Source organism: Phalangium opilio, unplaced genomic scaffold (genome assembly GCF_054372755.1).
Source record: "Phalangium opilio isolate 3A_F unplaced genomic scaffold, DU_Popi_V2 ptg000048l_1, whole genome shotgun sequence".
In the NCBI taxonomy this organism is placed as follows: Eukaryota; Metazoa; Arthropoda; class Arachnida; order Opiliones; family Phalangiidae; genus Phalangium; species Phalangium opilio.
This window is the reverse complement of record NW_028324170.1, coordinates 1,011,618-1,031,598: the sequence shown is the minus strand read 5'-3', so window position 1 is coordinate 1,031,598 and position 19,981 is coordinate 1,011,618. Positions and strand designations below refer to the sequence as shown.

The window sequence follows — 19,981 nt, the reverse complement described above, 5'->3', positions numbered from 1 at the left end:
GCCGTGAAGCCTTTCTTCTATTTCTTAAAAGAGATGAGAGCGTAGGGCCACGTACGACTGTGCTTTATTTATCTTAAACGTAAGAAGTTGGTCGCACAAAAGGATATCACCAGAATGCATCGCGACCAAGGACTTTATAACACCACAAAGGGGATGGGCAAACTGTGGGGTAAAAGTTTTTCTTTGTCAATACAGAGATTAAGATAGGCGTTCTATTATTATCAATTTTCTAAATTTAGTATCAGGCCTCGCTGTTCAAAGCTAGGTACTGGGTCGTAATTTAAGATTTGTACTTTCTGGTGTTTCAAGGTCGGTGCTAAGGTGGAAAAGTAACATTCCTGGTCCTCTTTAGAATTACAAAGTCCATGTTTCTATATTTACTAAGATAAAGAAAAGTCAAGTGTCCGTTTTAGGTTTTATTTTTATCCATCAATTACGAACTCTTTCAAGGAAGTTTCGTGTAAACTACCCATTCAAGTGTAAAACGTAGTTTCCGATAACAATTGTTTATAATGACTTACCCGGATATAATTATAGACTAATGGTGAATGTACTTTACGTTTATTAAGGGTTTGATTGAATGACGATGAACATATTATAACATTATTTAAGGCTTACATTTGGTCCATCAGAAAGGGTTGGTTGTTTGTTTGACTTAAAAGGTTAAAGAACATATAGCTACAGTTGACTCGGCCTTGGTCTAACGGTCAGTCTTGTTTGGTCAGATCGCGTACTGCATCTTTGCGTTCCTATCCGAAAGGTGTCGGTCATGGCCAAGTCCGAACCGTTGACCGTTTGTCGACAACCGCACCTCTCGCGCCACATTTTCTTGAGCGCGTTCTTTATTTCGGGCATTCTTGCCACGTAGACCACGGGGTCTATCAAGGCCTTGAAAACCACCAAGGAATTGCTGGCGATGCCCACTGCTAAGCTGATCTCTATCGGGATGTCCGGGTACGGGAATGGACACTCCAGGCAACTGACGGCGAAGAATACCGTCGCTGGCATCCAACCCAGTAAATACGTTCCTGTGAGAAACAAGAAAAGGACTATATAGACGAGCATTGATACCAGACGAATTTGGTCTTCCAGCCTAAACTAGCCCTAAAACCACTAACTTCGAATTTTCACAAGAAAAACCCCTTAAAAAAAGCAAGGTTTCCAGTCCAATATCTAGGTCATAAACCCCAAAAGTCGAGGGTTCCAACCCAGCTAAGACTGTAATTACCCAAGATGAGTAATGTTGTGACGACGGCTTTGACGCTTTTCCTCATGTGTCGCGTCGTGGCCACGCGATGATCGTTCAATTCCAATCCATTTGCGGACAGAGCTCGCGAGTCTCTGAGTTCCCCTTGCTGGTGACGTCGAACCACCAAGAATATTTTGCCATACATGACGCACATGGCGCATAATGGCGTAAAGAACAGGACAGTTGTCACGATTCGAAACGGGAGCCGACCTAGAAAGTCCAATTTGCTGCACTTATCAGCTTGGAAACCCTGTCCTGGTACGCTCGAGAAATAAACGAAGAAGAAAACTAAAGGACAAATCCAGACCACGGCTAGAGTGCAACTGGTTGTCCGTTTGGTCATAGTCGCGGCGTAATGCAGCGGCCGGACAATACCCAGTGTGTGATTGACCGCTAGGGCCAATAAGTGAAGAACTGACACTATCAGAGCGGCCATTCGAAATGCTTCTAGGGTCAAGATGTAACAGTATTGGTAAGGACCTGTAAGTAATTACAATTGACGTCTTATGACCATTGTAATTTGTACTACTTTAAATCAACAGAAGCCTTTTAGAAAGATTCCGAAGCAAATAATGGGATTGGCCATTAAACTCATTTTTGGGTTAGGGAACTGTAACCAATTAGTGACTGCACTGAAAAATGAGTGTTAGGCTTAGCACCTCAACTTTTGAAAAATCCTATACCTATTTAATTCTTAATTATCATTACTTTTAAAATTAATTTCGCCTTATTTCCAATCCATTCTTTATCCTCCTTGATTTTACGCTTGGATAGAAAATAATTCACACGCTAATCCTCCAACGCTTACAGAATTTAAACAATTCTTTTTGAAAGTGTTTCTTATACTGGGCGCATTAAATACATCTCTCAGGCTTTTGGCGATAAGTACACACATACCATTGGTTATTTTTAATATGACAGCTGTCATGGTTTAGCTAAGGGGAAGGGGGTGGACCCTTCAACTCATTGTCTTGTTTATTTTGTCGTCTACGGAGCTAAGCGTAAGTAAATAAATATCCGCAATAAGTTACTTAACTTCGCAATAGTGGTTTTTCAATGGAGAGACTTCTCTCTGTTATTATTGTATTTTTATGAACGTTACTGTGTGTCTTTGTTCAGCTAAAGAGGAACAAATCAGGTCCTATTCTTTCCACTGAGAATGCTCTTGTTACGAACGCCTTTTCAGCTTGTAATCAAAGTTCAATAGGGTACTTAAGTGTTTCATTGTTGTCTATAGTGCTAAGCGCAAGTGAACGAATACATGCAGTAAGTTACTTATAACACCCTAGGTCTTTATGTAATATATATATAGTGATAGAGATTTTTCAGTTTAGTTCTTTCCAGCCATTATTATTTACTTATGAATTGTACTGTATAAGAGCAATGCATCATTCTCTAATTCCCCCTCCTGTTAGCAAGGAGTATTCTTTTGTTACGTCTTTTCATGCGGCTTTTATTTATAATCAAACTTCAATAGTATAGCTACATTTAGTAAGTGCTTCCCCGAAGTTTTCTATTGGCTTCTGTTGACCAGAATGTAACTAATTCATACCCAAATTCATTCCGTATACAAAGGGAATGTAGGAGTTTAATACCAGCCCTATTGCCACCACCAGTGATGCTTGAGCATTGGCTGCAGCCAAACTTTAAAATATGAAATGTAATTCAATTTTAACTTCAGGGCTTCTTCAACTTTGAAACGTCCTAATTCTAGTAGTTTAACAACATTTCTAGGAAAAAGCTCTTATAGAGTATGAAAGACATTTAATTCACCTCTATCTAATGGTACTAAATTCTTGGAAATACAACAATTAGGGACCAAGTTTAAGAGCTCAAAAATTAAACACAAACTTGAACTTTTCAAAATTTTTGTTAGTTGATAACCCTAACTTAACGCTACTTCCAAGGAAATACCTTAAGGGTATGGTAGCCCTATTTACCAATGATACTAAATACTTGAAACGCTAGTAAATAAGATTTGAATTAAATTAAACGTCCTAACTCTAGTAGTTTAACAACATTTCTAGGAAAAATCTCTTAAAGAGTATGAAAGCCACTTAATTCACCTCTATCTAATGGCACTAAATTCTTGGAAATACAACAATTAAGGACCAAGTTTATGAGCTCAAAAATAAAACACAAACTTGACTTTTCAAATTTGTTAGCTGATAACTCTAACTTAACGCTACTTCCAAGGAATTACCTTGAGGGTATGGTAGCCCTATTTGCCAATGATACTAAATACTTGGAACCCTAGTAAATAAGATTTGAATTAAATTAAATTAATTTTAGACCCCCCCCCCCCTTGTCAAAATTATGATGACCTAACAAAGGTCGTTTTCAGAGATACAAGGAAATCCCTCGAGATTCTGTAGCCCTAATAGTAGTCTATTACCCTATGCTAAATACATCGAATAATTGTCCATAGATTTAGAGAAAAATTGTATACTATCATGATATACTAATGAACTGCATCTTCCTTCGACACAAATACGACATTAATTATTTAATTAATTGAATTAAACAAGGTCTTTTTACCTTAATGAAAACATGAGTGTTGGCGAAAGACTTCTTCGAATGAAACAAGCGGACACGGTTAAGAATGAATTAACAATTACGGCAATTACGCAAGCCAGTAACATTAAAGGTACCGCGATGATGTATATCCGTCGACGCATTTCTCCATCGGGACCCATTATGATTTCAATTCGTTCGCGCCACACCACGCGATGAAATTCAAATACGGCTTTTAGTTTTCTTTAGAAAACAAAGAATTATACATTTCGTTTCAGTCCGAAATTGCGTTTCTCCCGGAAAAACGAACGACGACGCGTTCTTGAACCAAAATAAGAGTATTCCCACGAGGACCGTTCCGATGAGAGCCTTGCGTCCAAACGGACCGAAGATAAAACCTTAACGACCTCGTATATCTCGATAGGAACTTGGGAACAAGTTATTGCCAAACCTTTCAGGGTCGACACATTCCAGGGAAAAACCTGGAAAAGTTAGGGAAATAACTAGGCCAAAAATTGCGGAGAGTTTTACTAACACCGGTTATACAAAATTCCTTATATTTATTACGAAAATGGCAACATTGAACATTCCAGAATTGCACGTTACGATAAATATGTTTTAAAACATATTAAGAGTTGACAGTGGTTTATGAACAATAATATTCTTAACATTGACAACTATATCTTATGGATTTTCTAAAAAGGTCTGGGAAAAACATTAAGAAAACACTCATCAAAAGACTCAACTAGGAATTTCGATCAAATTGCACTTAAAATCCCTGCCTTAGTTTTTAATTGCAAAATTGGATTTTCTAAAAAGATCAGGGAAAACAATGAAGAAAACACTCATCAAAAGACTCAACTAGGAATTTCGATCAACTTGCACTTAAAACCCTGCCTTAATTTTTAATTGCAAAATTAATTTTTAATAAATTACAAAGCAATATTTAATGTATTGTATGAAAATTAAGGCTGCAAAAATTAATACAAATCATGCTTATCGTATGATTATTTAAAAATACGACGACAATTCACAATTTGAGTTGACAACAAGCAACACGACCAATTTGACACTAAACACATAAACACAACCACAATCTCAGGCCGATGGATGATACCGTATAGGTTCAAGTTCTCTTCAAACAAGTTAAGGGGAAACGACGCTTAATTTGACGGAGTAATTGCTTAAAGAGCTTCGCAACTTCAACTAGAATTTGAAGGGGAGATTTAATTGATGCTGGGAACTTGGATTTCCAAATAATCCGAAAGATCGCTTTGGTCAAAATGGGTCAAATGGAATTAACGAAGCGAAACGTTAATAAGCTACTATCTCCTTGAACCATAATTTCTTGACGCTGTTAACGGAAAGAGGAAGTTTAACTAAAGAGAGAAGGCGTTGAAAGACTGGACTGTTCGGTACGCTCCTTAGAAGGCAACTGAGTCAGGGACCTTTCCCGAGATGCCATAAACTCTCTCTCTCCTTCTCTCTCCCTCTCTTTCTAACTCGACTCTCTTTAAACCAAAAGCAAATTGAGAATAACAGAAAGTGCAGCGTACGGTAAGTTGCCTCACGTCGTCTTCGAGATAGGGGGAAACTTTAACTAGAGGTGTAAATACTAGTCATACATAACATTTCCTAACCAACCAACCAATCTATAATGATAATTTCAAAGAAGCAAAAGTACAATTATTTCCTACTGCCTCCAGAGATCAATGCCTAGTGCAAACGAGGCCTAAGTTTTATTTTTGTCTTTTAGAGAAATTAAAATAGATAACGTAATATCAAGAAGTGATATCTAGTTTATTAGGGAGAAGATACAAGATGCCTAAGTATTGGCGCGCCATAGTCCCAGTCCCCCTTTCAAAATACAAGGGGGGGGCGGCCGGGCTATTTCGCTACACTCTCCTCAGTCGGAAAATACGTAAATTTCGTCGTCATTCGCTTCGCGCTGACGTGAGTTTTCAAGAACCAATGAGACGATGGTTGTAATTTAGAGGCGGTGGGGATTAACTCAGTACCTACGTTTGGACTGGAGATAAAGCTGGAAATGTGGCGAATTTATACCTTCTCCCTAATAAACTAGATATCACTTCTTGGTAATATAAAATAAGAGGAAGTAGTCTGTGCACTTTCTGTTATACTTCTATTTGTCTTTGTTGAATGAACAGCCGAAACTAAAATGATCATCTGGAGTTCCCTTTAGGATAGAAGTGTAATGCTACTAATAAGCTTAGATTCGGGAACGTCACTTCGAATGGTCGATTTGACACGTCCATCGAAAATTCGATGTCATGACCTTACAAAGGACCTAGCTGACCGTATTCCCCCCAACATCCCAAAGGAATTCGTTTAGATCCTTTCAAATTTTTGACATTTTCGCGTATAAGGTCTCTCTTCTAGATAATACGGGAAATTCGACGTGTTCCAGGACTCCCGTTTCAATCTAGAATGACAAATACCTTTTTTTCCCCCTCTCTGGCGAACGAACCTACTCTAAAAATCTCGTTTCGAATTGGTGAATTCCTGTATGTTTCATTACTCCAGAGACCCGACGTAAACCATGGATCTTATAACAACCTATAAGGGATGGGAAAACTACCTGGTTTCTTACAATACGTAATTATGCAGGGTGTTTCTGATAAGTCTGACGTAAATTAAGGGGGATGTTCATTGGGTGCACGTTTTTGAGTCGAAAATGTAACTTCTATCACCGATTTTGCCACAAGGGACACTGTTTTCGAGTTATGATTTTAAGAGTGTTTTAGGGATGACCCCTTAAGTAAATTAGAAATCATTGTCTTTTGAACAGTTTCTTAATTAAATTTAAGGGGGTCATCCGTAAAATACTCCATCCAATCTTAACTTGAAAACAGTGACCCTTTTGGCAAAATGTACTCCTCTAAGCTCACTTTGCTCTGGTGAAAAAAAATACACCTTTTCTGGTCCCCTTTTATAATTACAGAGTCCATGCGTAAATAGTAACTTTCAATATATCGAAACTAGATGTTCCCCTAATCTTTCTTTGATGCCATGAAGCTTACAATCAGGAATAAATTTCTCTTTCACGTACAAAATCGAAATTATTTGAATAAATTCCATTCTTATTTTAAAATTGGTATGGGTTTACTGATAATGTTTTCACCTCTAAATTAGCCTTTACTCGGAGGTAACGACGGTTTCCTTTAATAATTATAAACATAGACGGAAACTAATTAAAAACTAACATTTTTGGAAAGAATCTCGATTTTAAACTTGCTCCGAATTTATATTATAACTTTTAAATCATAAATACGGCAGACTGTGGAATTATAGATAAAGTCTTTCTAGAATTGCTAGACTTAAATCACTTCACGAGGGGCCATTCACTCATCTGCGTAACCTACACGCTAAAGATTACAGAAACTTTTAAATTAAAACCTTCCGTTACCAATGTACACTGAATCATAAGTTCATAAGATATATTACCACCATAAGTTTGTCACTGGTTACAAACTGGAGCTTGCCATGAAGTGAGTGAGGTAGATCATAGTATTGAGGTAAAGCGACGCCTGGTGAGGCGCTGCTGTCAAAGGCTTAGTAACGCAGACTAAATAGGAAGATGGAAGTCCTGCAAAATTAACCACCGAGTGTAGCCAATCAATTCTCGCTTGTTGTTCTCGAACTAGCTCGAGCTGTAAGTCTCTAGCATTACGAACTTGTATAAGAAGTGTCATACTTATGGAATGAACATATCTTATAAGCTTATGATTGAATCTACCAAGTATTTACCCCTTGCAGCAACATAACACTTTCAAAAATCAATAATTCTAACTTTTTCCCTCGCAATTTAGGGGAGAAATGGCTTACACGCACGCACATTTAAGGAAATTAGTTTAATTAAACTAGGAAATTAGTTTAATTAAACTAGGAAATTAGTTTAATTAAACTAGGAAATTAGTTTAATTACTCTAGCTAACTAACTTAAATTCTAAGTTAACGCAATTTCCCAGAATTCTCTTCTAAAAACGGAAGCCATGTGTAGGCGAACTCTATTGAACGGCGGACAGGTTGACAGCCCTAAAGAAGGTATATGTTGAGACGTATTTGGAAAAATTTTATGACCTCGTAAAACGTTTTACGGTTGGCTTAATAGTCAATTTAGACAAAGAACTTTTCCATAGGGACCTGTCCCCTATACTCACTTGTCGTTAATTTTTCCAGTCGGAAGGGTGGAGAATTATATTATTCGTCCATGTTTGTGCCTTGTTATTAAAGGAATTCCTAAACAAGTTTTATTTTTTTATTATTTACTTTACACTTTTGAAGGTTTTTTGCAAGGAAAAAAATGCTTTTGAAGTTAGAAAAGGAACCTTAGGCTAAGTTACGAAGCAATTATAATGTCATTAAAGAATTTTGCTAAAGGTATACTGTACCATAATGTTATGGTAACATCAAAAGCAAATATAATTTATGAAAAGTGAAATAACAGTAAGGAAAATGTAGGGTGAAATATTGCCTAGGAGACGTCGAAAAAAAGGAGTATTAACTGGCCTCTTGTGGTATACTAGAGGTGTTAAAACTCTCGTATGAACCGAAAATATTATATTTACAAACCTAATCTTTGATAATAGCTGAAGTGAGATGAGACTAGAAGTACTGAGCTAACCAATTTCTTCACTCGGCGAAAGTGAATATTCTTGATAACACACCAAGGTTGGCCCTCTAGTAGCGATTTCGGAATTTTCCCTCCAAAGCGTGAGACGCTCGCGGTGGTAGACGGCCGAACTAGATTCAAGCACAGGCGTCCGTGTTCCGCGGCTTTAGATAGAGGGGAAGGGGGTAGGAAATGTTTTTGGAACTCGACCAATTTTTTTCTCTGTAGTGTATGCGCGATTGAAGCGGCATAAAATCCTCAAATTTGTTCACTAGTGCCAGGATCTACTACCAATGCTAGAGCCCTTCACTTCTAGTCTCATCTTACTTCTGATAATAGTTAGCAAAAATATAGCATTCCCAGATTAAGGCTTAAAATGAGCCAAAAGTTTCATTTTCATCCTAGAGAAGTTAAAAAAGATTAGGTAATGTTAAATAAAATAGAGCAATCGCTGACTGGTCGACCAATGAATCTAGACCGAAAGAGATCAAGAATTGATGAAATTACGTCGTAAACATATACTGGAATTTCATTAATGGCTTTCTTTCATTAACACCCCCCAATACCTAGCTCACGTTCTTTTATATTCTATTTGTGTTTGGTAACACCTGCACATTTATGTATCATTTCGTTTGCGCCTTGAGGAATATGTAGTTTGGGAAAAAAATTTTTTCAAGTATTTTTTTATTTAAATCCCTTAAAAATTTCCGGGATTTATTTATTTTGCCACCAAAATATTGACAAAAAAATTGAGCTACCTGTTTTTCATAGAAAGCATTTTTCTGTTTGAACCATTCGAGCGTTATAAGGCTTGGCCTAAAGTAACGTAGTAACAATAAGTAAAACCAGAAGGGAATAAGAGAGAAGGGAGACATTTGAGCCTGCTATGGTAACGAGAGTCCGACCAACCTCGAGAAAACCGCGAAAACTTTGCGCAAGTACACAGCTTTTAACCAATTTACTGCAAATATAGTTCTTTAAGTTCTCCGCGGTATCAGCCTCAGGCGGCCTATTTGTCTGCTAGATTTTCATTCTCCAAAGGCTTAGGGCTGTCGATGTTTCGTTCTTGTGTAATTATAACCTCAAGTATGTATTTTATTGAAAATAATTGTTATTTTTTAATATTAATTCAGAATAATTAGTTTCCATCTATTTATTACCTTCAAATTATCTGATTTTGGTATGTTCTCAATTCCCGTGCATCTAAATTAATTGCACACCTTGATTTCGTTTATCAACATGTTTATCTCCTTCAATGTAAAGTTGTAAACAAAACTACATTTTATACGTCAACCGAGACGTCACCTACTCATCTGACGTCACAGCTACGACAGAAGTTAGATAGCCAATCAGTGAAGGGTAGTTGACTTGAGGTTGGTAAGACTGTTGTTACGAGTATAAAGCATTGTGGAGATATAAAGTGTGTCCCTTCTCGCTTATTCCCTTCTGGTAAAACACTTCCTTCATTCCTAAGAAAAGCTGTTTTGTCTTGGCGTTGATTATCAATGATATTGATGAATGTAGTCGCCATTTTTCAAGATGGCCACGGATGGTAAAACTCTTTCTTTTTACTTAACTTGAATAAATGGAGACTTTATATTTATATTCTAATTTTTAAACCCATTTTGAAGAAAGCTAATTTGCATAACATTAAGGTTGTTTGAATTAAAAGACAACTCTATGAAAACTTCCGTTAAAAGTTTGTCTAAGGTAATTTAAATTTATTTACCTTCTTGTAAAGTTTTCATATTAAAAGCGAAATCAATATTAAACTTAATCCCTTTAAGGGGGAATATGCTCATAGATAATTAATTGACGGTTAAGCCTTCAAAGCTCGTTGATTTTAATTTTAAATTCCTCGAAACTTGGGAGAAGATATTTATTAATATTTAAGCCACTAAAAATGAGTTTATTTCGGTTTGAATGCACACGTAGGCCGAGTGACTCGATACAGTAGTTATTCGACTTTATTTGTGTATAGCAAAGGCAAATAGAAGTAATAGAATGTGAGGCAGTATGAATGAAACCAGTATTTACTGCCACCAAGAAGCGATATCTAGTTTATTAGGGAGAAGGTATAAGATGCTTAAGTATTCGCGCGTCATAGTCCCAGTCCCCCTTTCAAAATATAAGGGGGGACGTAAACGGAGGCCGGGCTATTTCTCCTCTACTCAGTCGGAAAATACTATACTGGAGATAAAGCTGGAAATGTGGCGAATTTATACCTTCTCCCTAATAAATCACTTCTTGCTGCTACCTCGCGGGCGGTATACTACTGGTGTTAAGACTAGTGGCACGTACATTTACCAACTAACCAGGTTTGCACTACGAAATGTATTCTATGATAACAATGTCCAAGAACCAGATTACAATATAATGATTTACTAACGAATTCCAAAGATCAATACCTCGAATGAGTCGAAAGTTCTATTCTGTTCCTAAATATATTAATAACGATAACGTAATATCAAATAAAGCCCTCGATGATTGGTTTATTTTCCAAAGAATCTGTAGAGAAAGAGATCAAGGTTTGATTTGGGTACATCGTAGTAAACCATACTGAGAATACACTAAAATTAAAGGCTTTCATTAACCTCCCCCAGTGCAAAGCTCGTGCACTTTCTGTTATTTTCTGTTTGCTTTTGGTTATAAATAACGTATCAAGAGTGTAGTATCCCATTTTCAATTTATTTCTGGAATTTTCGACAGGTCAAATTTCCCTGTAAAGTCGCAAACGTACTCGAATATTCGAATAGACGACGAAAAACCAAAAATTCCCAAATTTATTAAAAGAGAAGGTTTAACTGAAAGATGACCTTAAACTTTCCAAAAAATCAATTAAAAATTTCCTAAATTAATCAACGCGAAACAATTTTTCGTCTATTCTTAATTCAACTTTTCAATATTGTTGACATTTAAACAAACCGTAACATTTTCATAAAGGAGAAAAAAACACTTTGTGGCAAAGCTCAAGAACTTTCAATCTTTTTATTAGGTCTAGCGTTTGAATTTAGGCTAAACTACTTGTAAATTTATGTCCTCTTTAAGCTTTTTTATTGCTTTCATTGGTTGACAAATCATTTTGACAGTTTGCCCTCGACCTTTAACGCGGGGAATATTCTGAAGGACTTGAAAAGCGCTTGCCGTTTTTATTGCCTCCCATCGCCTCGCGCGCTGTACATCGCTCGTCTTCTTACGCCATTCTCTTTCTATTTGGTGTCGCTATATACTCTCAGAATGATTGTTTACTTTGCCGAGTGGACCGCAACCGTTTCTCTTGATCCTGGGACAAACTACAATGCAATCGTGTGATACGGAGAAGATATTTTCGAAGTGGAACCGTTTCTCAACCCCTGATTGACCTAAACCCGTGTGTTAAGTATCATCAGAAGGGGATAATAGAAGAAGAAACTCTGTATCCTTTAATACTTTAGTTATGTAACGTCATTCTTCCCAGGCTCACCTTTTTGTTTGCTTTCCCGCTCATCAAACTTCAGATGGGCATCGCACCGTAAGATGAATTCTATAATTATTTGGCACTAAATTCCCAGCAATCAACCCACAAACCTCGTCTTGGGGTGGGACAAAAATCCACAAGCGCGTCTTGCCAAATAGTTAAAAGCCAATAGAGTAATAATGAGGGACCTATTTATCGCGTATGTGATTCGGTTTAGTCACCTTGCTCCAAATGTTCCGATGTTGGGAAGAATGACGTTACACTTACCCCGTTTTGTGGAACACTTCTCTCGAAGAGAAGTATTATATACTTCTGGTATCATTGAGTAGAGGACAATTACGGCTATCATATTCTACAGGGATTTTACTGGAATGTTTAGCAATGTTTCAAAGTTGTGTGTAGTTTGTGGATGTTTTTTTTTTTTAATTCTGTTTACGGCAATTTAAAATGATTTGTTTACTTGAAATCAGATTGAGGTGGGCCCAACTGTTCGATAGAGGACACACTTTTGGGGTTACTCTGTAAGGCTTTTTAAACTACAGTTAGGATGACTTCGTTATCTCAAAAAAGTAATAAGCGGTTGTGCTATTTTTACTTCTTCGTAAGTTTAACATGATCAAAAGTTCCCCTATTAGATTTGGTCCCTTTCACATTTCTATCCGTTTTTTTTCAGTTCCTTGAGGTGGTTCTTAGGCAGTTTTTGGAGACGTTTTTCCCGTCCACCTTCCGCTTTGCTTTTTTAGTACGTGCATTTTGTTCTTTTGAAAGATTGCACACATAGCCTCGTGCACTCGAGTGGTTCTTTTTTTCTTCTTCAGTTCTCCCATGGTTGGTGCACGCGCACGTTGGGCAATGATTGATGCCTTCAATTAGCGGCAAGCCACAAAAACCACTAAATTCGGTTGTTTTTCATCCTTCCAAAACACTTCTTCTTGCAGATACGGAAAAGAAAAACCAGACCAGCCGTCGCTCGGAACTATTTCAACAAAATCTAAGCGCAAAGTGAAAATAATTTTCATTAACCCTCAGAGTTATGGTTATAAATTTAAAGCGGTTGTTGTTGCACCTCGGTTCTAAGTCTTGGTTATTAGAAACTTTCAACTTCAAGTCATTCGGTGTGAAGTTTGTGAACGCAATGGAATTTTAGCAAGGGCCTCATCTAACTTTGCTTTTTCGAGCCAAATAGAGTAAACAAAAAGTGAGGCATTAAGAATACTGGCGCGAGTACTTCATTATTTATATTTGCCAAGGGTTAACAATCTGAACTAGTCTCCTCATAATCTAAAAGCCAAAACTTCGGTGTTTATGGCTGCTTTCTTTCGACGCGTTTAACTAATCTGAGCTAATAAGACACTACTCTAGGCATAGAACGTTGCGACTGGCTGTTGCCGTCGAACTTGTAACAACGGTAACAACTTGGCCCAACTTTTTTTCTTGTTTCACTTGGCAGCTAGGAAAGGTTTGAGCCAGTTTTTGACGGGTGGTGGAATGCGGATTTGCTGCCATGGTAACCCCCATATCTCTCTTGTCCTTTTCGCTAAGAGAATATTTCTAGCGAATCCAATCTTTCCTGGACCCTAGAAAGGTTAGATCCCCCATCTTTTCATTGCGGTCTCGTTAACCCAATGGCCTCACGCCTTCGGGCCTTAACACCGAAACCTTTTTAATTTATGAGATGTTGTTAAGAAAATCACTCCGTCTAACTACTTTGCCTTGGCACAAACGCTATTTCGTAAATTAAAACCGGTACTCTTTAGCTTTATACGCATCAATAAGGATCGAGAGAACCGCGCTGGTTACTTGGGTTTTTTTATTCACTTATGTCTACCAGAGAAAATCAAGTGTAATCTACATCTACATAAGTAAAGGTTCTGATTGGCTGACTGACAATCATAAGATATGTTCCATAAGTTTGTCACTGGTTACTGAGAGCTTGTCATGAAGTGACGTAGGTGAAACGTCATAGATTCTCGTAAAGCGACGCCTGGTGAGGTGCTGTCAAAGGCTTAGCACAGACTAAATAGGAAGATGGACAGCAAAATTAACCGAGTGTAGTCAATTATCGCTTGTCGTTCTCGAACTAGCTCTTAGTAAATTATGAAAGATTTTTCCCAAACTTAAGCTTCTATTCCTTTTTCTATATTCTCTCTGTGTCTACAAACCGTCTCCTAAATATCTATCCTAGTAAACAAACTAAAATATTCGACGTTTGATCTGTGAAATCGTTTGATATTTAGGAAATTATTATCTTTATCGATTTTCCTTTAACGAGGAAATATACCCTTTCATTATTTTCGATACTTTTCTCTCTGATGTTCTATACGATCTTCATCAGTTTGAACCAAGCAAAAATCTAAAGTAAACACTAGTAGCAATTTCAAGTTTCGTTGTTTTAGCTTTCTACCTATTTCTCTTCAATCGAGAAAGTTCTGAAGCTTTGATATATTTTTCGAGGGGAAAGTTCACGCTGGAATGGCAGGTTTACACCCTACCAAGCCTGGACATTTTTACACGTGTATCCAAAAGCAAATTGAAATAAGAGAAAGTAAGCTAGACACTAAGGAGGTTTATAAGAGCCTTGGGTACTTGGTCGGTAGTGAATCGCCATTATGGTTTACGATGTATTCCAACCAAGTCTTGAAGTTTTTATCTCTTGCTTTTATGGTCGACCAATCAGAGCCCTACTTTAATTAATTTCTCTAGGGTGAAAATAGAATTTAGGGTACTCGGAGATTTGTATATTTCGTAGTCCGAACCTGTTCGGCTGGTAAATGGAATTCGAGTTTTAACACTAGGACAGTAAATATTGTGAATCACAATCCAATGATTGTTGTTTACGCTCTCCTTACCCTTACTGCACTTTCTGTTACTTCTATTTGCTTTTGGTGATTAATCCCTCGTCGTCTAGAATCCTTGACAAACTTGAAGCGGATTAATACAAATAGAAATATACTCGGTCAGTTTGTTTACCAAGCGATGAACACCTAGGATTGCAAGTTCATTTATTTTCTTTTGTGTTTTTCGAGACAATAAACGGTTCTTATATAAAGTAAATATCGTACGTGGTGCGGGTCCTCTTTAGAATTACAAAACACATGGTAAAAGGTTTGCGAAGAAAAACGTTTAAATTTAGGCTTAGCAACCCTAGAAAAATAGGCCCTTCTTATAAAAATTTTGCTACGTCTATTTTTATATAAGATTTTTATGTTAGATATTTTCTTCTGGTCAGTGTTGACGTGGTTTTCCTTTTTAGTGTCCATTTATCTTTTAACCTGCGGGCTTAAAAGTTTAAATTCAAGGGATTACTTCCTTTCTGTTAGGCTTAAAAGGAAAATAAGCCTTGGTCAATCCATCCATTTTATTTATCTCGTCCGTTAGCTTTTTTGAGTTGCGGTATATATCTAATATTCTTTGCCTCCAAAACTACTTTACGGTTTATCTTCTCTTGCTATGATGGATCTATTTCGTTCTTGGTGAAATTGGCTTTTATACATAAGCTTTATTTTTATATATGTAATAAGGTTTTCTCGGTTGGTGTTTTTTTACAACAGTTTAGAATACATTTCGGTTAACCTTCTTAAAGATGGAATGAAATGGCCATATAATAATGTTTTATCGCATTAGATTATTACAAGTTGGGAAACCAAAATAAACCTCTCCGAGCCGAGACGAATTTACTTTCCAAACACAGGTCCACCAGCCAATGAGACAAACCGGAAATACATAGTTCTAATCGGCGAGATATTGCCATGATCATTTGTAAAATTCAAAGCGTTTAATAATTTCCTGCGTATCCTCCATAATTCTAATGAGGACCTAATATCTATCACTTAAATGTGTATTTAACTTTCGGTTCACTCTGAACCGTTAAGACCTCCTATAAGAGGACATGAAACAAGGTCAATTATGGTTAAGATCTAGGTTATCTTATCTCATAGACCCAGTCGTTTCAACACGTATGAAGAGATGAAGTATTAGCATCCTTATTATTTAATGAAGCTAAAAGTTACGTTTACACTATATATAAATGTAGTAAAGATGAATTAAAAAGTAAACACCAAATTTTAAATGTTAATATCAAAAGATGTTCTTGGAATATTGAGATGAAACAGAGCTTTATAGCTACACAACTACTAAAAGAATCGTAATGCCGAAAAATATTTAAGTATTTCCATTTAATATTCTGCAAAAAGAAAATGTTATAGTTTTGTAAGAGATCTTTTCATCCTACTCGTTTTATATTAACTTTGATATGCGTGTAGTGTTTCGTTTCAGATGCAATCTTCATTACTCGTTCTATATTAACTCTCACTTGTGTCAGTACATAGAAATAAGTTTATCTTAAATAATTAATTAAATATAAATGATATTAATTATTTTAATCGCCAGTAAATAACTTTAAAAATAGTTAAATCGTTTAAAATAAAGTTGTTCCTATTATCTTTCGAAACTTTGCTAATATTGACGTTTAAAGTGAAGGGTACCCCTCTTGCCCGCTTTTTTCAAATTTTGGGGTATATATACGTTTCGATTCCATTACAATAATAGATAAAAACGCATTCGCGTGAACCTTTGGTGGAAGCCCTGCCATTGGGAGGCTAGACGTTTCTCGTAACCCTAGCCGATCGCCGCGTATATCTTAAAACCAAATAATAGATAAAAACGCATTTGCGTGAACCGATGGTGGAAGCCCTGCCATTGGGAGGCTAGACGTTTCTCGTAACCCTAGCCGATCGCCGCGTATATCTTGAAACCAAACGCTGACGGAGGAAAAGAAGCCAGAATGTACTGACTGGCGTCCATGTGGAATGGACAAAAAAGACCTGAAGATGGTGGTGCATTGAAGCTGGTGTCAATGTGGAATTGACGAAGAACAGAAGATGGTTGTGCATAGAAGCTGGTGGCAATGTGGAATTGACGAAGAACAGAAGTTGGTGGTGCTTGGAAGCAAGCACGTACAGACTAGTGTCCATGTGGGATGGACAAAGACTAGCAGATTGTGGTCCTTAGAAGCCAGTTAGTAAAGACTGGTGTTGGTAGATGAATGACCAAATTTCCGTGAACCGCGAACGCGTTCCGGAAATCGGGTATTTGTTTGCTCCGATTTGTAAACTGCGAACGCGGTCACGTGGGGTCTGACAGACAGACACACACACACACACACACAGACAGACACGGCCGATGTAATACCTCTCACGTGACATACGTCACTCGGAGAGGTAAAAATAACCTTAATATCATTGACTAAAAATATTCCGTTCATTTTATTTAAATTTTCAAAGTTGCAAAATTGAATTGCTAAGCCTAACGCTTATTTTTTGTTTTATTTATAAACTCTAACCAATTAGCGACCACAACACCACGTGACACTTACAGCTGACAGCTCGCGCTTTCATTTCATATCGATTTTTGACAAAAGTTAAACTTTTAAAACTTTGAAAAATTATATGAAACGAAAGTAAACTTTTTAGTATACGTTTTCATAATGAATTTCATAACATTTTATCAATTTGAACATAAAAATTGTCTTGCCATTTCATTATCCATTTAATGAAACGTTAACCTTGATGCTTTTTGTGACTAATTGTTTAGTGTGTCGACAACACTCTAACCCCGCTGACGTCATTACCACAAAATAGTTTTCTGTAATGTTTGTAGGCTTGCACCATAGAGAATTATAACAAATGAAGTTGATACTTTCGCCACTGTTTCTATTACCCCAGCTGGTTAATCCGCGGTTTAGTTGTCCGATAAATTGCCTGTTATGTAATTAGTGTTTTTAATAGACCTTAAAAAACCAGCTAACCTGTTGCCATTTTTTATCTTATCTATTATTGACAATGAATTTATTTAATTGATGTTAATGTTGAATTTTAGCAGACTTTTAAACTACTTGGTTTTGCACTCTTCCGGAGAATGTATTTAAACCTGAAGAGCAAAGTCACGATTGCGATAACCTTTCGGGGTAACCTTTGCCAGTCACCTTTCAACTTCTCTTTCAATAATTCTTTTTGGTTGCACGTGGCCTACTTCCGTGATATCCGGAAAAAGTGTCACATTGTAAACTTACCGTGCATTTTCTCGAGCAATCTACTTAACGACAAACAGGATAGAGTGAGAGTGTGTGCGCGTTTGGATCCCATCTCGTCCCTGACCCCGCAGAGATTTAACTCGATCGCTTTATATTCCTGGTCCTGGAGAGAGGAAGGATGATGGCAAGCCCACGACGCCACGAGGCGCCAAGTATTTGGTCTCGCGCAACGTGCGTATCCTGCATAAGTTAAGTAATTATTCTCCAAGTTGCTTAGAAGTACTCTTGACAGTTTCCTCGTACGAGCGAGTACACGTTTAAGTTGCTTAGAAGTACTCTTGACAGTTTCCTCGTACGAGCGAGTACACGTTTAAGTTGCTTAGAAGTACTCTTGACAGTTTCCTCGTACGAGCGAGTACACGTTTAAGTTGCTTAGAAGTACTCTTGACAGTTTCCTCGTACGAGCGAGTACACGTTTAAGTTGCTTAACTACATCAAGGACATTACAAAGGACATAGGGATCGGTAACGTTCTATGATAGGTCAGAATTGCTCCGGAATTCTATAGCGACACTTGAGTGACAAACTTAGATTAGTTTTAGTACACTTATGATATAACCGTAATCTCGAGTAAGATTATAAATATACTCAAGTGCGGACGAACTATTTACATTCGTATTAGCCATAGCATTATAAATTCATCCGCGTCACCTTTGCCGATGTTATCGAGTAAACTTGGTCTAGTCTAGAATTTCATCCTCAATCAGCCCCAAACGCGCGAAAGCTGCTTACCATAATATTGTAAAAGCGGAAACAGGGCCGGACGGTTTTTGGTCTATTAATCTTAAGCCTTGGCTTCTTGACAGTGAATGACCGATGGTTTTCACCCTTTCACACTTGCGTAGCTATTTTTCACACCGTCTCGCGTTTCGAGTAAAAGTACGCATATAGATTCAGTTTTTTTAGGGTCGTTTTTATTTACACGCTTGTGTTTCTACCCAAAAGCTCTGTATCTTTTCCCCTGATTGACATAAATCCACGTTTTTAGTATAATTGGATAGAGGACAATTAGGGCTATCACACCCTAAAGGGATTTGTAAATTACTTTAAAATTGTCAGAGTTATGAGGCTTCAAAATTTGTCTAAAGTTCTGACAAAATTATCAAGGTTGAATCAATTTATCCCAAGCTCTGATTGATGTATGGACATGTATTTAGTACCGTTATATTTAGGGATATCAAATTCTAAGGGGATTTTAACATATCATTATAATGGTCAGATGTTAGACCATCCAATATTTGTCTAAATTCTAACAAATTCGTAGTTTTCACGATGATTCTAAAAGGAATTTAATTCAAGCTCTGATTGGTTTAGATACAAGTATTTTGTATAGAGCAAAATTGGTAGGACGTCACCAAATTGACGATCAATACGCTAATCGAGATTCAGTTGGAAAAACAGAAAGTCAAATTTCCATTAAAATGGCTTAAAATCATATCCATTTTAAAATATTCTCTGTTTTCCCAGTTCTCTTGAGTAGGGATTTTTTAAATCAATATTTTCGCCTAGAGAAAGTGGAGTACTTACTTTAGATTTTATTTGGATTTTTCCTCGAATCTTTAAAGAAGACCGAATTCGCTTCATTCAGTCGTCGTTAATTAAAGCCATTTAAAGCCATTTTCTAGAAATGTTTTTCATTTAAAATGCGCGACCTGTTTAATCTTTCAGAAGTAATTACTTTAAAGGGAGTGTAACAACAAATCATTCGCTCTGCGTTCTATTTCTACTGTTGTTAACACAAAGCAGACGTATGTACTGTACCTATTTTTGGGGTCAAAGGTTAAATATAATGTCGCTAAAAGCTGTTTCCCCCGAAGATGTCTTTGCACGATATTTCAATAATTATTTTTGTTTTTTAATTAAACATATGATTTGTGTCGTGAACAGGAGAAGCTATTTCCAATTTGTGTCGAAAGACATTTCGGGGCAAAGGTATGTAGTATTATCGTTAGCGATGAGCAGCCAGATTGGTTTGGTTTCTGTTGTCGTAACGAAGGTAACACGTTTCAAAATATTTCCGTGAGTGACCTGAGATATA

General features: G+C 37.0%; 2 protein-coding genes across 3 annotated transcripts in view; one reads left to right on the top strand and one right to left on the bottom strand.

The window, feature by feature from the left end:
• The window catches only part of LOC149673533 (plancitoxin-1-like), a 34,374-nt gene that overhangs the window by 1,442 nt on the left and 12,951 nt on the right, over window positions 1-19,981 (top strand). The gene's annotated exons all lie outside the window — the stretch shown is intronic.
• On the bottom strand, window positions 546-5,324 carry LOC149673535 (adrenocorticotropic hormone receptor-like). Of its 2 annotated transcripts, XM_089839117.1 has the most exons (5): window positions 4,881-5,324; window positions 3,788-4,245; window positions 2,802-2,893; window positions 1,229-1,729; window positions 546-1,028 (listed from the first exon to the last, which is right to left on the bottom strand). In XM_089839117.1, the coding sequence occupies exons 2-5, from the start codon at window positions 3,943-3,945 to the stop codon at window positions 679-681; spliced, it is 1,101 nt and encodes a 366-aa protein (XP_089695243.1). In that variant the 5' UTR covers window positions 3,946-4,245; window positions 4,881-5,324; the 3' UTR covers window positions 546-678. The 2 variants fall into 2 exon arrangements, with proteins under 2 accessions (XP_089695243.1, XP_089695242.1); XM_089839116.1 differs by having other exon boundaries at window positions 3,788-5,324.

Coding starts and splice junctions, on each gene's coding strand:
- LOC149673535 (XM_089839116.1), bottom strand. CDS start 3,945: ATGGGTCCCGATGGAGAAATGCGTCGACGGATATACATCATCGCGGTA. Junction 2,894..3,787: donor ACACTCATGTTTTCATTAAG/GTAAAAAGACCT, acceptor CATATTTTAAAG/TTTGGCTGCAGCCAATGCTC. Junction 1,730..2,801: donor TGTATACGGAATGAATTTGG/GTATGAATTAGT, acceptor AATTACTTACAG/GTCCTTACCAATACTGTTAC.